This window comes from Notothenia rossii (genome assembly GCF_949606895.1).
Source record: "Notothenia rossii genome assembly, chromosome: 9".
Lineage (NCBI taxonomy): Eukaryota > Metazoa > Chordata > Actinopteri > Perciformes > Nototheniidae > Notothenia > Notothenia rossii.
Window position 1 is genome coordinate 28,935,788 of NC_136907.1, and position 20,357 is coordinate 28,956,144.

Sequence of the window (20,357 nt, forward strand, 5' to 3'; positions counted from 1 at the left end):
TTTGCATGATAGGTCCCCTTTAACATTAGACTGCTATGTTGTCATTATTCTGTCTTAACCATTAATATAGCTCCTTTCTGGCTTATGTCACCAGCGCACACTCTCCCTGTCTGGTCGCCATGCTCACATTCTCTCTCTCCCTCTCTCTCTTTACTCTGAACACACCAGAGTGAACATCGAAGAAATATTATCAGTAAGTACAAGCTATCTGACTGGTAACAATACTCACTTTCTCACTGCTCTTAACTTACTTTTTTCTTTTCTGAGGCTGCCCAAAAAACTGTCTAATGTCACTGCCACCCTTCCTCTTGCTCATGCTTACAGCTTGACCTCGGCGATCTGCAGTTGCTGATGTGATGAATACGGGTCAGCAGCGCTGGATATAAGATAATTAAACATGTTTATTAGCAATTCTGAGCGTTCTAAACCCAGCACAAGCTATGATGCACACTGCAAACCTCATGCGTGTGAGTATCTTTTAAATGCTTCTGACGATTATGAAATACTATTTCATAATAATTGTAGAGTATTTATTATTTAATTAATTCTGGCACCTTTCGTATTCCATAGGTGTCACACATCACAGTTTTAAATATTTCCACACCCTACAAATTACAAAATAAAATAGAAATAATCCACATGAATAAATATTTATTGGATTACATCCAAAACGACACCGTCATTTTCCACATAGCTGACACTAGCCCGCCAAACCCTGGCTAACAACTGAAACCAGCTAGCCCACAGATAGTTAGCTACTATTCCTGAAAAGTTCGGTTTTAACATCAGAACTACAAGTTACTTACACAAAGAAGCTAAACTGGAGGGTTCATTAACATTACCTTTACGAAATAAAATAATATAGATTACTTTAAGGCTAACTAGAAAAAATACCAGAACTGATGGAGGGCAAATTAAAACATGACTGACCTGCTTGGAGCATCAAGCTAACTGAAGGTGGACTCAGACGTGCAACAGCGAAATACACCCCCGGGTACAAAATAAGAAACCAATTACATATGAAAAGAAATATCATTTTGGTGAAGTTCACAATAACAGAAAATATAGATTTTCAAGTATAAAAATAACCAAAATAAAGAAGTCATAGAATAGCAATTTTATTTTAATTAAAAAATCAAAAAATCAAAACTTTTTTTTTTTGCTATTTATTGGGGGGGGGGGGGGGGGGGGGGGGGCATTTTGAGTGTATCTGAATATTGGGGGGGATGTGTCCCCCCTAATGTATATGGTGAATACGGCCCTGAGTTACAGGATGTCAAGAAGAAAAAAATGTAAAACTTACCTACCCCACCTTTAAATCCAGTAGTTTGATTTTTAGAAATGCATTATGGTAAGTTTGACTAAAGCTGCTTAATAAATGTAGTAAAATCACATTAGGCTTATTCCCTTTTAAATGTAGTGGAGTAAAGTATTAGAATTCAATGGAAATACTAAAGTACGTCGAAATGTGTTCCTGAGTACAGTAGCCTACTTGAGTAAATGTTGCCCTGATGTAGCCTACTTTGTTACTTTCCCGTACTGCATTTAAACATAGAGGTAACCAACATTTCCGGGGTCAAAATAGGACTCTATAAGCTGGCAGATACTACAGGCAGTAGTAGGTGACGATGTAAAGGCTGCCTCTGCTGTTATCTGTAACACGCTGCTGGACTGTTATCTGCCCTCCATCGCCGGGCTGGGGCAGGGTGGCTGTGCTCCGGGCCGGCTGTGATGACACCAGAGATCCGTTAGCAGCGCACTGCAGCCTCCTCCTCTTCCATCATGGCTCCCTCCGCAGACAGGCACGGATACTGGGGGCAGCCGACCTCAACGCTGGACTGGTGCGAAGAAAATTATGTCGCCACCTTTTACATTGCGGAATTCTGTAAGTAAAAAGAAATGCGTCATATTACTGACATTGGTGATTGTTAGGGTTCGTTTAAAGAGTCGTTGGTGAAGGACGGCCATCATGTGTGGTGTACGTACAGTCTCCCCTCGATAACGTAAACAAGAAGCGGGAGCAGCGGCTGGTGTTATGGTGTAAGCTCGGCGGATATTAGTTTAAGCTAAATGTTAGCTAGCTCTTATGGCATTATAAAACTTAACGAGGAAAAATAAAAGCTTTCCGTCGCCAATATACAGTCCAACTTTTCTGAGTGGAGCTGTTTGGCACAGCTTTACTGTATGTGAGTGTTCAAGCAAACGGTATGACACAGACACCACAGTTTCACTATATTCCACGCTTGGGAGTGATTTGTAGCATTTCAGTCCACTATTGAGCGTGCTCTTGAACGTTTCCCTTTACAGTGCATTCACAATACAACAAATGAAACGTGATAACATATTCCCTCAATGCTATCAGGGCTTAAACTGGTTCTGCAGGATACGTTATCTGAGATTTAAACGTTGTTAGTGTAATACTGTTAAAAAAACACCATGTCAGCTGGACTTTTGACACAGATTTTTCTAACATGATTTCTTTCAAAAGCATTAACCAAACTACATTGGACAAATACTCCGACTGAAACATACTCTCTATTGTGCAGACAATCTCTAGTCTTGGAAGTGAACTAGGCATTCCTATTATTCTCTTTTGTGATCCCTTTTTACTGTGTGTTAGGGACCTTCCAGTTATTATCTTATTATCAATGAGGTTAAAGGTACTACTGATGCAACAGATAGGCCAAGATAAACTTAAGCAAAGTGGGTCAGAGTTGGGTCATATCATTGAATGTCTCATCTTCAATGTAGGTGTCCACAGCAAGAGACCTACGTTTTTAGACACTTCATTAGTTAGTAATACAAGTGCTACTTGGAGGCACTAGTCTGGTAGTAGAGTGGCCTTACAGCATTCAGCATACTTTATAAATTAATGTCATTGAAAGATTTTTTTAACATTGGCGCTGATGTAAATGTCACATGTTAAGGATACTGACAGTTGAAGATTTTGTTTGCACTAAAGACACGCTGCCTCGCTAGATAGTTGTTCCCGTCACTAGGTATTGTTTGGCATTTAAACGTTGATTCAGGTTACAAAGAAAAAACATAGAAACAATAGGGTATGGTGACGGGAGAAAGAGACAGAAAAGAGTCTCTCAGGGGACAGTCATCTCAGCATTATCAGATGTTTGTAGTTTTCATTGGAATAAGAAAAAGAAAACATTCACATGCTGTAGTATTCTTGGCATGTTTTCATTAACTATCAGTAAACAAAATCCACACATTTTTTAACATCGCCTCCAAGGTCTCGGCCTTTATCAGACACCTGCAGACTAAGCAAAAGTGTCAAAATACCAGTATTCAGTAATAGTTTTCTAATGACTTTATGTCCTGGTAGGCCTGATTGTTTTACACACCTTAGTTTATATATCGCCACACCCAATAGAGCAACGTCAGGATCAATGTTGACCATTTTTTCTCTCTATGGGCCTGATAGGTACTCATAGTTTAGTAAAAGCACAGCAAGGGCCTGGCGTGATGAGATTTGCTCACACAATCACAGTACAGTTTCCAACAACGTCCTTGAAGCCTTTTTCACTTCCCGCCCCAGGTTTATCAGCTGTATAATAAGCTGATAAACCTGTCACACTCTGACACAAATGGGCCTAATTAATACTCTGTTCAACAATGCAATACACAGAGTGCATACACATTGTAAAACAATAAGAGACACAACTAACAATTGTTGATTAATGATTTATATGCCAATTGTTTTCACCCTTACTTATTTATTGCTAAGTCTGTAAAACTTGAAGCAAATTCAACAAGGAAAAATCACAATGAGGTAGGGCTGAACAATATATCGTGTCATGGCGATAACCACGATATGCGCATGCGCAGTATTCACACAGCAGGGACGTGCGGTTTTATTCATTTAAAAAAAAAATGCTAACGCACTTTAGCACAGAATTCAAAATAAAGATACCCTTATTACTTATCGAAACTGCACATACACTATATCCGATTAAAGCTGAGACTCCACGGATTATTTAAGTATAGTATCATCACTAAGCGATCCGATCTCGCGACAGGGGAAGCAAACAAAGACATCACAACACATACCTTTACGGAGCTTTTACGGGAGATCGTCTCACCGTAGCTGTCAATCTGATCAAAAGACGTGTTCAATGGCATTAAAAGGAGAGAAAAAACGTGGCTGAATCGGTTGATCCATAGGTTAATAATGTATCTGTGGCTTTGAAGCAATTGTTTATAATCCATAATTCAATTTTTATGTAAAAATCGGAGCACAAAAGTTAGCTGCTAATGGTAGCCACCAGAGTGTATGCAGCTTACGGTTTTGGCTACGCGTCACTCTCACTCCTTATTTGTTCATGTTTTGGTGCGTGTAGAACTTCCCCTCGATTCCATTGGCTCTAGCGGTTATAAAGAGATTTCATTCGTCAAAATCGACCAAGGGGGGCGAGAGATATGGAAAATCCACCCAAATGACCCCAGAAGTGTTTTTTTTTGCTAAATCTCTCTAAAAAGGTCATATGTCACTTGTTTTGCATCAATCTTGAAACATACATGGTACTTATTATATGTTGTACTTTGGATTCCTAAAGCTTTTAGTCTACTAACCCATCATCCAAGGATAGTTTTCACTATAAGAAAAAATATTTTTTGGACGGACACTATAATTTACAGTTTTTTACTATGTTCAATCTGAATTTTCTATATTGATTCTGACTTTTCTACATCCAACTCACAGGTTTATCATTACTTTGAGAGAAAAGATTATTAATTCAACCCTTTTAGAAGGGAAGATATGGTCATTTGTTCTGGGAATGTCATTTTCGAGCCTGAGACCTGAAAAACAGGCTCAGTGCTTAAGTAGGTGAAATAAATCAAACACGTCATGTTACAGTTATTTTGCTGCTTGCTACAAAAGGAAAACTTGCGGGGCTCTCATGTCAGGGGTACTTGAGTGAGTGACATGCAGGCTCTGCATGCACAGCAAACCACCAATCACAATCATTCTTGATCAGATCACAGCAGGCCACGCTCCGCTAGTTTGCAGACCATCAAAACATCGGTAAAAAATGAGCGAGGCACAGGTGGGAAATACCTTCATCCGGTTAAATATACTTTAAAAAAACGCAATATACTGTATATCGCAGGGGGGGGGAAATCGCAATGTCAGTTTTTTTCAATATCGTGCAGCCCTACATTGAGGCCAAGGTTTCTTCATCAAATGTTTTCTTACCCAAAGTCCCAGTCCACAAATAATATTCATCCATCCATCCGGAGAGGCAGGGTTAGCATTGACAGGTCACCATTCAAATCAAAGGGCTGAAACACACCGACAGTCATTCAATTCCAAATTCAAATCTAAGAGCACCCAGAGAAAACCCACACCCCTCTCATAGAAAGGCCAAAGCGCATTGGTGAGTTACCACCCAGAACCTTCTTTCTTTGAGGCTGTAAGACTCAAACTCACAAGTTAAAAAAGAACAAGTTAATTACGGTGGGAGTCAGTGTGGGTATAAATATAAAACAGTGAATGACGAATAATAGAAAACAAGGAAAAACCAGCCTAAGGAGTAGGGCTAAATATAGCACATACTATATGGGCGATAACAGAACATGTCAACCCCCCAAGACTATTTAATGTACATAGGCCATGAAAAATAGCAATTTAAGATTTGTGAAACGCTTTCTATGTCAACCAATAGCTAGGGTTTGAATGATGCGGGTTATATTAAATCATGAAGACCTGTGCTCACATACAGATGTAGCGATTCATTTCAGACAGTTTGAAACGCGAGGGCCGTGATTGGTACGTGATCTGCCCTCGCTCAAGGGAAAACCTCCAGCTTGACTTGAGACCGCCCCTGTGATAGATAAATGTAATTATAATGAAGCCAGCTGCAATGGATCATTGATCCACCAGGGGGTTCAGTGGGGTTCCACACTGGAGCTCATGTGAAATAAAGTGAGATACAGTATGCTGAATGAACTTTGTTCCGCTGTATATAACATGTTGTTATTTAACAAAATAATTTTGTTATTCGAAAAAAACGAACGGGAGGAAATGCAGCCCGGCTCTCGATTTTTAATCCTAATTTAATCATCATCTTCACCACGATCATTTATGTTTATGTTCGCCGAATTGACATGAAATCACTGACACATATGAATATACTGTATTCAACTTCATTAAAACGTTATTAACGTGCCTAAACTCAGTAATTCACCAAAAATATGTATATTTTAATGGAGCTTCGTCGGTCGATCAGGATCCCAAAGTGTAGCGGAGGGATCCTCATCTGGATGAAGGGTGTTATTTTCCCCATAAAGAACAAGTCGCTGCAAATTATCCCGCTTATTACATGGCCACATTCTCAACAAAGTAACAACATGACTCCCAATATTAATTGAAATGCTTTTATGGATTTAGAAAATGTTTTTATTGATTTAAAAAATAATTGTATGTATTGATTTAAATTGACATGCATCCGCTAAGAAAAATAGTCCGTTGTTACAGTTTTTTAAACAGTCTGAATGAAACGGCAGCTCTCAGCTGTGTATTTACACAACTAATGGCCCATCAACCACAGCTCTCTCCCCCCCTCCCCCCCTGATCTTTCTTCTCCAGCAGCTAAATTAACAGTAGGTTACTCTGAGTGACCATAGACTGTATGTGACAAGCTTACAGTTAGTGACGTAACAACACCATAAAAGCTGGTGGGTTGAAAGCAATACGGGAGGTAAAAATAACTACAATAATTGTGACTTATTTATTGTGGCTTTTATGTTTTTAGGTATAAAATGTTATGTAATTCAGGCTTATAGTTCACCCTTCTCTAAAAGCCTTCAACAATAACAATATTCATTGTAATTTAATAAATCCTTCCAACACACATTGTAAAAAATAGCCTACTGTAAGTTAAGAAATCATTTCAATATGTACATCTTCTGATGTAACAACAATAACATTATAAATAGTAACATAGCTGAACATGGTATTGCACATTTAGCTTTGAGTGTTACTGACCTGAGATGTTTTTATTACATGAATTAAGGTGACTGAGGCTTTTTAACATACAGGGATGCAAACTCATCAGGTATGAAAAAGGTGACAAGGATCCGAGCCCCCGGCTCCCCCACCCCACGGAATGACAGAGGATTTTAGCAGTCAGAACAACTAAAGCAGCAGTGTTAATAATAACAGAAACGCCAAAGAGTCACATCTAATAGAAATATATAAAAGCATTTATTTCAAATTGTGTAGCAGTCAGTTTATAATTTTGGCAGCACTGTTGAGCATTTTGAAAATGTATTTTCAGGCCTCTGTGCAAGGCTTAAGTCTTTTTATCTTTATAGCCACATGGTGTAAAGTAACTAAGTTCATAATCAACAAGTACTATACTTGGGCACAATTTTGAGATACTTGTACTTTATTTAAGTATTTCAATGTTTTGCTACTTTGTTCTTCTACTCCACTACAGTTCAGAGGTACATGGTGTACTTTGACTCCACTACATGTATTTAATACCTTTAGTTACTTCACAGATCTGGATTAATTAAGTGAAATATAATCAAGTGTTAAATCAGACTTTAGTTCCACCTGGAGTAAATCCACAAGCTACCCTGCAGTATACAAAGTCATTCAAACTAGCTGCACCTTTAGCAGCTTTGAGAACACTTTCATGATCAATCATTATAAAACATATCATATCTATTATTCTGAAATGGACCAATCTGCACAATGACTACTTTTACTGTCGCTACTTTCACTATATTTTGATGATAATACTTTTCTATTTTTACTTGAGGAACATTTTGAATGCAGGACTTTTACTGTAACAGATTATTCCTACACTCTGGGACTATTACTTTTAGTCAAGTACAAGATCTGAGTACTTCTACTTTTACTCAAGTACAAGACCTGAGTACTTCTACTTTTACTCTAGTACAAGATCTGTGTGCTTCTACTTTTACTCAAGTACAAAACCTGAGTGCTTCTACTTTTACTCAAGTACAAGATTTGAGTACTTCTACTTTTACTCTAGTACAAGATCTGTGTGCTTCTACTTTTACTCAAGTACAAGATTTGAGTACTTCTACTTTTACTCTAGTACAAGATCTGTGTGCTTCTACTTTTACTCAAGTACAAGATTTGAGTACTTCTACTTTTACTCTAGTACAAGATCTGTGTTCTTCTACTTTTACTCAAGTACAAGATCTGAGTACTTCTACTTTTACTCAAGTACAATATATATACTTATACCACCTCTGTTTATAGCCTATGAAAAAAACTATTAGAAATAGAAGGCTAAAGCTAACGTTAGCAGATATTGACAATGTATGCTAGCTAGCTAGCTCAACGATTCCTTAAATAATATTGCCACAGAAAAACTTTTCAGTTCACATCACGCTCTGCCGCTCCGACAGGGAGCTCTGCTCTGAACACCTGAACGGCCCGTTCTAACAGCTGTTCACCAGCGGTCCAGTCTGTGCCACATTGACTCCGGACGCACAGTTAATATTAACGAACGCACCCGTAGGTAATGTAGCTGCTGAAGCTAGACCATCATCTCGGAGCAGCAGAGCCTTATTATACATCCATGAGCAGAGCCGACAGGCAGGAAGACTCGAGCACACAGCTCGTACTTCATTATAATATATAAAAAAAGAACACCATGCGTGTCATGATGGCACATAACAGCTCACGGCCGCAGATTACTCCGGGTCCCAGCCCCCCCCATACCCCAAAAATATTTGTATTGCAGATCTACATGAATCACACAAACGACTTATTTTGGATTCAAAACGGCGAATTTCGCCGAAAGGTGACAAGTTTGCATCACTGAACATAGACAGAGCACAACTGAAACATAACATCTGAAACGATGTAACAACATAATACACTTGTGGGGATGCTTGGGATGTGAGGAGTGAGGGACACGGCTTAGAACGGGCGTGTCGCCTGGCAGGACAGGAGAGTGTGTGCACCAGTCTGCCTTGATCTATAAATTCATGTCCGTGACACTCACTGCTGCCCAAAGCTGTTTTAAAGAAGGAATTTCCTTCACTTCATGAAAGTGTTTTAACCACACACACCTCTACACACACATGACGGGTGTTATTTTCCCCATAAGGAACAAGTCGCTGCAAATTATCCCGCTTATTACACGGCCAAATTCTCAACAAAGTAACGACATGACTCCCAATATTAATTGAAATGCTTTTATGGATTTAGAAAATGTATTTTATTGATTTAAAAAATAGTTGTATGTATTGATTTAAAAAATAGTTGTATGTATTGATTTAAATTGACATGCATCCGCTAAGAAAAATAGTCCGTTGTTACAGTTTTTTAAACAGTCTGAATGAAACGGCAGCTCTCAGCTGTGTATTTACACAACTAATGGCCCATCAACCACAGCTCTCTCCCCCCCTCCCCCCTTGATCTTTCTTCTCCAGCAGCTAAATTAACGGTAGGTTACTCTGAGTGACAAGCTTACAGTTAGACACAACACTGTCATTGCAAGTGACCCTCAGTTAGTTGACTTTTATGATCAACTGCTAAATTCGTTACTGATAAAAAAGGGCTTCTACTGTACCTAATTACCTTAACACTAGAACCGCCAGAGGTTTTTGTATAGGCCTACCTAAACCTGTCAAATCCCGCTATTAGAATGCAATTTTTAACAACATAGGGTGCTACATAACACACTTTCAGGAAAAGTCAGGGACTGGGAGACTTTAATATTTGATTGAAAAAAAGTTACATTGCACACACACAACACACATCACACAAATTGACCCGATTGGCAGTTCTAGTATTAAATAAACTCACTAATTAATGAAACCAGTTCAATACGCATTATTCTTATTCTTATCATTCTTTATGAGCGCAGAAATAGTCTTAAAATCAGATCTGTTTTTTAAATGAAATCTGACGGCAGGCAGTTAGCTCTGATCAACTATGACAAATGCGCCGCACCTAATCGCTGGCCATTCAGCCACAGACACTGTTCGAAATGGGGGGGAGCTAGGAGGAGCTTGGCTCCCCCGAAGAGGGATGGAGCTCCCCTGAAGGCTGACTTTGAGATAAATAGGGGGAGCCCAAAACAATCGTGCATATTTGTGTCACACAGATTAGAAATGTTGAGTTTCTGTAAATAACAGTTCTTGAAATAAATAATAGTTATTGTTCATTACAGTTTCTGAATATTTGTTTTATATTTGTGAATATGTCTGGGTGTTGCCATCTTTACGTGGCGGCGCTGCATTCTTAGTTACGTTGCTATGATTATGGCGGTGATGCCGGCGCGGTATTTGAAATGTTCATATTGATATTTTTTTAACTCTGGCTGTGTAATAAAAAAATATGGCAAAACGAAAACAGCCAAGCGTCACAGCTTTTGGATTCACAAGCAAAGAAGCGAAGGAGTCTAAAAATGACAACGTGAACGGAAAACAACTTTTAGTTGGCCGGCTGTAAGCGGCGTTAGGTTCGAGTTTGACAGCTCCACACCGAGGGAGAGGCCTGCCGATGCGGAGCCTGAAGAGGCTTCAACAACGGCCACATCCGCCGGCATAGTGACACCGTCTGTATTAGTAGAAGAGTGTTTTTATAGCAATTGATCGCATCCGCGCTGCTGCGCCAGTCAACAGAGCGTGCGTGTGACATATTTAGTAGCAGGATGTGCTCTGAAAAATAGGGTTCCCCGAAAGCAAATGGGTAATTCAAAAACTGACAGAGCTCCCTCTATACAAATCAAACTGTAGACGGTGTGAAAGCACCTATTGTTTTAAATAATGGTCGGAATGTGACCTGTGAGCCTTCTGAATTACCGTGGGACAGCACATTCTAAACTAAAATGTTTAATCAATAAAGTAACATCTTATCTTATCTTAATAATATCTTCATATTAATAATAATAATAAATCATACGGTATGTGTCCGAAAGGGAGCAGGAGGAAGCAAACACACAAATATACTGCATATTAAAGCAAACGATTGTAAAGGTTAAAGTATGAGCATAACAAATAAAGAAGTGTAATGTAAACATTTACATTATAATTATGTTTATTTAATATATAAAGACTATATATTATTGAATTACAAGATTAGATATACTTTAGTTGATCTAAAATATTGATGTGTTCAAATGCTCTTCAAAACACAACTGAAAGTCCATGAAACTTGTCTTTCTGTATTTGTGAATGAAGCGCCATCTCCTGGTTAAAACCTGAAATTGAAAATCTGGCAACGCCCTCTTGGAAAATAGTGGGAGGGCTTAACATTCCTCTATACTGGTCTTTGGCAGGCCGTAGGCAGGAAGCTGTAAGCTGGAGTCCGAAATTCAGTGCTCCATCTGTATACAAACCTCAAAAATCAACTATTGTAAGTAATGATACACCAGTTGTAAAATTGGCCGATAGTCGATACTGATGATTTGTTTTTAATTTATTTTGTTGTTATTTTTATTTATGTTTTGACAACGAACAATATATACAACCTTTATTATAACTTTCTTTTGTATGTAAAAGATTATATTTGTTTTAAATAACTCCAAATAACTTTTATTATTGATATGCTCTGTGATGTTTTTATTTAATAGTTACATTATTTAATATACTTTTACTTAAAGGTCCCATGTCATGTCCATTTCCACTGATCATAATTCCATTGTTGAGGTCTACTAGAATAGATTTATATTGTGAAATTGTCCAAACTCACATTGGTTTCTCATACAGCACCTCTGTAAAGTACTTGTATTCACTGAATTTCACTCTCTGCCTTTAACGGCTCGTTATACCTCCAATAGCTCCAGCCCCCACCCTCCCTGTGAGCACAGTGTGCTCTGATTGGTCGGGACGTTGTGAATCGCGCTGAGCTCCGTGGAGGTGTGGTTTCCTTGTTTAGCGATACACAGCGAAACACAGCCAAACTCATCCTGAGCACACACAAAGTCACAGCCGAAGTAAAAACAATAAGTGTGGCTTGATATTGAGTAAGAAAAAGGTTGATAAGCACTGTGAGAATGGGTCTGCAGAGAGAATTTCGCCGCAATCCCAACTGTCTGTTATCAGCCTGCAGCCAGGGAGGAGAAATCAGCAGAGCTGCTTGCACTGAGTGTGTGTGTGAGGAAGTCCGTGGATTGGTCAATTTGGACCAATCAGCGGGGGCTTAACGTAACGGCTCCGCGGACGTAACGTAGCGGCTCCACGGATTGGTCCATTTGGTTCCGGGTAACGCATGACATCATGCGGTACCCGGAAGAATCAATGGACAGTGACGTATCTCCAACGAGGCGTTGTGGGGAGGTATTTTCTGTGTTAGAGTTTTACTCGCTACATGGTGTACTTTGAGGGTTTTGACTCTGCAGACCGTTTGTCACGGTTTGTGAAACAAGCAGGACCCAAATGCAGATATAAACTGAACTTCCTTTATTTCAAGGCTATGAGATAAATGTACAATGACACAAACAGAACACTCACCGCAGAACTAGTCAGGGAACAAGACGAACCGACCAAGACAGACAGACAACCCAGAACTTAAATACACACAAGACCAATCACACAACAAGACACAGGTGAGGAGGGAGGAGAAAACACAGGGGCCCAGGTGAACATAATCAGACAATTAGACACACCAGGGAAACTAATGACAAGAGGAAAACACAGGGAAAAGGACCAGACAATAACCCAAAGGAAAACATGACATGGAAAACAGCAAAAACACCCAAACCTACAAAACTATAAACGTGACATAACATAAGAATCGTGACACCGTTTACATGCATAAAAACCTTCATAACACAAAAGGGGACGGGTAATAACCGGAAAAGCATGACATGGGACCTTTAATTGTTCTGCTATTATTGTCTTGTGAAGCATTTTGTAACATCTGTTTAACAAAAATTGCCTATCATTTTAATTTTTTACATGACTAATTACATAAACAATGCAAACCTAAATAATACAAAATGACAGCAATCGTAGTTGCAGTTTGCAAACCCCGTTCATGCTGGTGTTATAATGATCACAACATGTAACCCAGCCTGTCTCCCTCTCAGGTCCCTCATGTCACCCAATCACCCATCAGAGGTCATTCAGAGGTGTTCAAATGTCGTATACAGGGTTGTGTCGCCTGGATCTAACTTGTCTCTGGTGTCTTGTTGAACAGGGAACACTGTCAGCAACCTGATTATGATCCTTCCTCCCATTTACGGGGCCATCCAGACGTTTCGAGACGGCCTCGAATTTCGCTACGTCTGCTCTTTCCTCGGACTGGCAGGTAAGTCTGTTGAAACCACAAATTACCCGGCTCTGCATTAGCAAACAAACCTCTTGTTTACATATTGTAGCTATTGAGAACAGACTATCCGGGTGTTCTTCTGATCTCATTAATCACATTGTTTAAGAATGTCCTGACTTTCAGTTTTAATGTTTTATGGGGTTGTCTGTCCATTGTCCAGCTGTTGGCGTTGGTTCCTGGTGCTTCCACATGACGCTGCTATATGAGATGCAGGTGGGCTACAGTAAAACATGAAATTGTTAATATATCAACAAAAGCACATACAATTCATCAATTTGATGAACATGCATGAATCACAATGAAATGGAAATATTTGCTGCCTATTGCAATGTCTTAATGAAAGACTAAAATCTTATAAATGTACTGATACAGTATGTGTTTTCTTTGTGTTCTGATTTGCAGTTACTGGATGAGTTGCCAATGATCTACAGTACATGCATCTTTGTCTACTGCCTGTAAGTGGCTCAACCTTTTAGATGAATTGCTGTTTAATTACTAACGACGTTGACTGAGGAAATATTTGTTGTGATTGTAAAGTAAACTAGTGAATCACTCATCCATCACTTGATCCACTACAAGAAAGTACAGGGTGTCTTTTTCAAGTGACTGTGAGGCATTCTACAGTATATTGTAAAGGACACATGATTCTTAAGTGATTCTAGATCTGTTAGGGCCTGACCCTGACTAAAGATATCCAGTAGATGTTAAGGTTTCTATGTTAATTGATTAAACAGAAGGAGATAGTCAGACATCCAGAGGGGGAGTCCTACCTGGACAATGGAAGCTGCACCCAGAGAATGTAGAGGATTGCCTACTGCTGTAGCAAAGCTAAACATTTTCTCCAGGGCAACTCACCTTGCCCTTCTTTAACAGCAGATAGTCTACTCTTTATACTGTAGACTGAAAATCCCCCTTTTTTAACTGTGTGCCTTCAAAATCTAAAAATAATTTGAAGGATTGGGACACCGGCCTTGAATCCTTTCAGCCAATGTGTTTCTGTTAGATAACAGGCTGGATGGCGTTGGCGGCTGCGTCTCTTTTGGAGATATCAGGCACTGCGATTATTGTTGATTTCAATGGATGCTGCCGTTCAGCTTTCTTTTTCTGTGTGCTGTTGTATTTGCTGTAAAGTGTCTCTACTGTAGGCTATTTTTATTATATGTACAGCACTTTGGCTCGACCAAAAATATTTTATAAATGTGCTATATAAATAAAACTTGATTTGATTTGATTTGTGCTGATCTGCCAGAGCAGATGATTAATTTCACTAAAGTTGGGACTTCATGTGGCAAATAAATTGATCAATGAATTGATTGTAGAGTGTGGAGATATTTCTCCACTTAGAAAAATGTGTTACACCCTTTCATTGCATCTTTTTTTCCTTTATTGTTCCTAAAGCTGAACATGTAAAATAAACATGTTTTTCTTTTTTTTAGATACGAGTGTTTCAAACAAAAAAACACCATCAGTTTATTCCCCATAGCATTATTAATAATCTTCAGTGTCTCAGTCACATTGGTGAGTATCCACTTTCACTTTACACTGATTAAGTTTGAATCATGATGTACATAAAACACAATATCCATCATTTATTTTCTGTATTTCCTGTATTTCCTCCTGCAGGTGTACTTACAGTGGAAGGAGCCAGTCTTTCACCAGGTAAGGTTTTACTTTGTTTCTTGCTCAACTGTATCAGATTGCTCATTGTTTGCTGTTTGGGCGCAGCGGGCCTGAAGTCAAGTCAACCTTAAGTAAACATTGGGCTTGCTAACTCAGCACAAAAACACTTGGTGCATGTTGGATGTTAAACACAAAGTAGAATTTCATACCAAAGACATTATGCAAAACGATTCAAAATACAAAATACAGGATTTTAAATGGAGTTTGCACCTAAAACTCAAATATATATTTTAAAGTTTTAACACTTTTCTTTGTCTTCTTACACTTAAAAATAAAAAAAACATCTAATCCATGGTTGGGAGTGTACCTAAGCCCAGCAGAAACCCTGTAGTTATCTTTTTACAGTTAAGGTGTAGCTATTAACCCAAATACAATGCCCTAAACTCAACACACAGCCATGTCTGTTAAAGGACAATGTGACAGAGCAGCCTTTGTTTACTAATCACACTGCTTTATGATGGTTTAGAGCCCGACTGATAATGGGGACTTTAGCTTCCTACTTCCTTTTAATATAGATTGTGCTGACTGCATGTACTTATTTTGGAAAGGTTTCCCCACGTATGTGTCAAAAAAATCAATAGCTCCAATAAAGGCTCTGACTGATGACTGGCTGTATATGCTCATTACACTCAAGGAAACAAAACTGTTTGGCTGAGCCACATTTGAGAGGCAACAATGCTTGTGTAGAGAGGTCCAGGAATGAGTCCTCAAATTTGGAAAATGGGTTAGTACTTTTCCACATCCGGTTCCCTCGTCTCGAAGTTAACGGTTTTTTAGAGTGTTTTTGGTTAGACCTGTGGTTAAACTGTCCTGTGTTAAAAAACGGCGGTTGCTAACAAGTGGCTAAATGAGACTAATAAAGTCATCACAGCGAATATCAGCCGCTTTTAGCTTGGTGGTGGTGACATAAAGTCATGTGACCGTGATATAGTTAGTTTAAAGCCTAATACTATCTTTTTACATCAATGGAAACAATATTTTTAAGGGAGCCCTTGTGATGCTTACCACCGTGTCGGCCTACAGAAATATATCATTACTGCAGCGCTCTATCTGAAAGGGTTATGCTAGAGGACTGTGTTCAAAGTTTATGTTATCAATAATATCAATGTACATAGGCTGCCTGGAATTCAGCAATGGGTTCCCACCAGAGCTCAGTCATATAAAATGTGTCACGATCTGTCCATGTTTTATTTTGTTCTGTCTAGATCTTTCTTTGTTTTCCTGTTTTAGTTTAAAAAGTGTTCCGGTTTAATGATTGTGATTGAAAAGCCAAAGGAGGCTGGTAAACATTGCAAAGAGGGATTTGTATTCCTTAATAATATTCCTAAACTTAACCATGTTGTAGCCTGAGAAAGGCTAAACAATATCAAAGAATACATTTATTAACTGCATCATCTAATTTAGCTGTAGCTTTTATAAACAACAAAAAAGACGTATTGTTCAGTCGTTGAACCAGGGACCCTACGGTTATGAGTCAACTGCTTTCAGCTGGGCCACAGCACACGCACTGAATCTACCTGAAAACACTGCATACTATTTATTCCTGTATTTATTCATTCATGTTTTTATTCCTACATTTATTTATGCTTTTATTCATTTATACTTATGACATGTTCCGACCTCTATATAAGTGAGGGTCTGAGCTCTCTTAATTCCATCGTGTCACTGGGCCCGGGTACAGGAAGGTTAATATCGTTTTTATTATACATCCATGGATATTATGAGCGTTGTGGTTCAACCGATCTAAAGCACTTTCTGAAGCAGTCGTGTGTGTGGTATTGAGGGGCAGCGAGGCTTCGTTTTTATCATCGGTGACGTCACTGGCCCAAAACGAAACAAGCCTCGATACAAGCTTCACAAAAAGCTTCGGGGGTTACTCGACACACGCTCCGCAATACGTAACATCACTACTGTCGAACAAAATGTATAAATAGTTGGGAGGCAGAATGTTAATTTGACGTTGCCATGTTTCAAGGCCAAACATAATGAAATGTGTCTTTTTCCAGGTCATGTATGGAGCTCTAGTAGCTTGCCTAGTGATGCGATCTATCTTCATTGTTACATGGTATGTTTTTCAAGAGCGTTCATTGTTAAACATTTATATGTCAAAGGAATTATTTTTCATCAATCTTCTGTGTAAGAAATAACTTGCTAATGGGTTTCTTTGTGGTTTCTGTTTCAATGTTAGGGTGTACCCATGGCTCAGACCGCTGTGTTACACCTCCTTAGGAGTCTTTTTGTTAGGGTTCCTACTGTGGAACATCGACAATATCTTCTGCAACACATTAAGGTGAGTATTAGACATGGTAACAATAGTAAGGTTCCTCTTATTATTGAAGCATTTGCTTATTTTTTGGAATTCGGACAGCAGTTTTAATAATACTTGTTGCAAATGTTTACATAAAGAGTCCGTTACATTAATCAAGGACAGGAATATCTCTCAGATTATTTACTGTGAAATAAGAATCTTAAATTGAACTGTATTTTCTTATCCAAAATGCAGAATGCATGTTTAGATTTTTGATTGATAAAGTACAATAAATAAAAATACTTTTATAAAGACAATTTATTAGCACCCTCTTTAGAAGAATCCCATACAGTTGGAGATACAATTCATGTTTTTTTCTGTCTCTCAGAGCCAGTAGAGAAAAACTTCCCTCCGGTGTTGGAGTAGCAACACAGTTCCATGCCTGGTGGCACATCTTTACTGGCCTTGGATCCTACCTGCACATACTTCTAAGGTAAGCTCCAGCTGTGAGTTTTATTGGAGTGAGCTAGTTCATTTATTTATTTAAAATCTAATATTCATCTTCTTTTAGCCTGCAGATCAGGTCAACCTACCTCAAGCACAGACCAAATATAAAGGTAGGTTTAGCCCCAAGCCTTTGTAATTATCCTAGCTTTTATTTTATTGCATGATTGTATTGATTCAGTCATTGAATTATTTTTCCTATGTTTGTTCAGTTTGTTTTTGGAGTTTGGCCCACATTGCACATTGAACCCCAGAAGACGAGCTGAAATAAAGGGTTAGTGACCAACTGAAGGATGGTGACTGCCATATCCAGACACCATGGGAGCAGGGAGCTGCCAATGCTCACTGCTGGGACCTCCGCCAACAGCTAGGGGGCAGGTGTACCCCAAGGCACTATCCTAGGAACCCTTTAGTTCTGCACTGTGGCAATTTACGAAGAGCAGTATAGCACTGAGTCCAGTTTTAAGATTTTGTTTAATCACAAATATTTATTAGACTAGTGTTTATGTGATCTTATTGAAGTTTTAATGCAAATATGATGTGTAGTCTTCTGAAGTGATACATGTCGAAGGGGACGGGGTGTTATCTTAATTAGGGTTTTGGAAAGATTGAAAATTATTCAGAATCCCCATTAGCATATTTATTGTTGTATGTTTGAATCTCCTAAGTCTAAAAATATTCAAATGAGTCCCTATCAATTATTATACCTATAACAGGTTTACCTAGCGTTTGTGCAGTTTTAGAACCAGCTGAGGGTGCTCAACTCATAACACACATGTTGTCACATCCTTTTTCAAGGCGTATTGCTTTTGGATGTGCTCACTATATTGTATATGGGATAGAAACTGCCTACTAGAATGTGAAAGTAGTAATGTGTTATTGTAATTCAGAACTAAGCCATTTTACAAATGTTCCTATGAAAACATGCCATTACTGGATTGTTAATTCTTTTTTTTTTTTCATTGCCAAAGTTGTTCTGGGTTTAAAACAGTCAACCATCATTTGTATTTTACGTCATTATAACACACCATTAGAGAATGTTATTCTGTTAGGGACAGAGCTAAGATTTTTCCACGTACACTAAACAAGTTGAACAACTTTGGACAGCTCAAATGTCTATTTCTGGATACACACACGCCGTCTTTAAAGAGATACTACACACACATTTGCGCTTTTTGCAGGACTAAAGTTGTACTGCCACCCCTCAAGTCCATACATTTTGACTTTTGGTGTTTAGAATTACATTGACTCTCCCTCAGAGTTTGTTATGTTGAGAAACCTGTTTGTTTGCCTGTGACCAGAATCTAGCTAATCTGATCAGCCACAAATAATGCAAACATGCAGAAACATCCCTGGAGATCATCAGCTGATGTTTGCAGCTAGCTTGAAGGGAAGATGGAGTTAAATGCTGTAGTTAAAACTCATTTATAAAAGCCAGTCTGTTAATATAACTGTAAATGTTAACGTATAGCCAAATGAACAAGTGAACCCATAGAACATGTCTAAATATTTGGATCCCCATAAGCCGTAGGGTTGGGATTCAACACACAGACAGTTATTCCTCCTTTATACCTGTCTTCACGCTAGAATACAGAAATAGTATTTGAGTTTTCTCCGCAATTATTAGAAAAATACTTTATCTAAGTAAGTATCAACCTTGATTTTGAAGACGTAACATTCACTACTTTTTAATCGTGACAATAATGCATTGTTTCTTTCATGTTTTTCCACCATTGCATGGAGGTGGAGAGTCTAATGGCACATATCTTGGAGAAACAGTTCATTATACAACCACTCGACACATTGCCCTTTTATCAGACATTACCAAACATGCCTCTGTGAATGGAGGAGATGCTATCTACCAACTGTAGAATCTGACTTCATGTACTGGATCTGCGGTGTGAAAGGAAGGGCTCTTTATTTAAAATGATTTGCTGCTGATATGAAATGGTAACAATATAACATGGTATTTTTTTTTATATTTGTATTTGTGTCTCCTAAACTGCTGTGTGCTGGATTACCTACTCATACATTCATTTTCCACAACACTGAAAAAACTGAAACATTGACTTTCAATCATTCATACTAGGTTTCAGTTTTTTCAGTGTATGCATACAGTACATGCTATATCACTAAATCTCAAACGCTTGGGTTTAACACTAGTGTGAACCCAGTGTTACAAATATTCCTAAGCACAATTTATGAAATATAAGTATTAACTGTTCAAATGTCTGAGTGGAATGTTCATTGTGTGTTATTATTTTGGCATTCCTGCTCATCAGTAGAGCAGTTGTCAAAGAGGGTGCCTTATTGTTACCTTGCAAGTAATCCAAGTTGCCTTGATGTTTGTGATCCAATAACCATTCTACTGTCCCTGTGTTGTGCAGCGTGCCCATATCTTTCTAGTGCAAAGTTTGTGCATGGTTCTTTGGCCTCCCATTCATTTCATCTGTCCAACATTTTGGTTACACTCCGTTCCAATGATATTAACTGTGTCTGTTGAGGCCAGAAGGGTAAACTCTGCCACCAATTATGTTTAACTTTGGTCAGTCTTTATGATGTCTTTATGATAAAAAGACATGCAGACTAAATGTCTACAGAAGAAATTAACTTTGTCTTTTGTCTTTTTGAAACCATACACTGCAT

General features: G+C 38.5%; 2 protein-coding genes across 2 annotated transcripts in view; one reads left to right on the top strand and one right to left on the bottom strand.

The window, feature by feature from the left end:
* The window catches only part of LOC307019168 (glycerophosphodiester phosphodiesterase domain-containing protein 5-like), a 220,542-nt gene that overhangs the window by 114,894 nt on the left and 85,291 nt on the right, over nucleotides 1-20,357 (bottom strand). The gene's annotated exons all lie outside the window — the stretch shown is intronic.
* Nucleotides 1,280-20,317, top strand: acer3 (alkaline ceramidase 3). Its single transcript, XM_079649831.1, has 11 exons — nucleotides 1,280-1,885; nucleotides 13,148-13,258; nucleotides 13,440-13,492; nucleotides 13,682-13,734; nucleotides 14,716-14,797; nucleotides 14,903-14,938; nucleotides 16,966-17,024; nucleotides 17,148-17,249; nucleotides 17,596-17,700; nucleotides 17,779-17,824; nucleotides 17,924-20,317. The coding sequence occupies exons 1-11, from the start codon at nucleotides 1,783-1,785 to the stop codon at nucleotides 17,975-17,977; spliced, it is 804 nt and encodes a 267-aa protein (XP_079505957.1). The 5' UTR covers nucleotides 1,280-1,782; the 3' UTR covers nucleotides 17,978-20,317.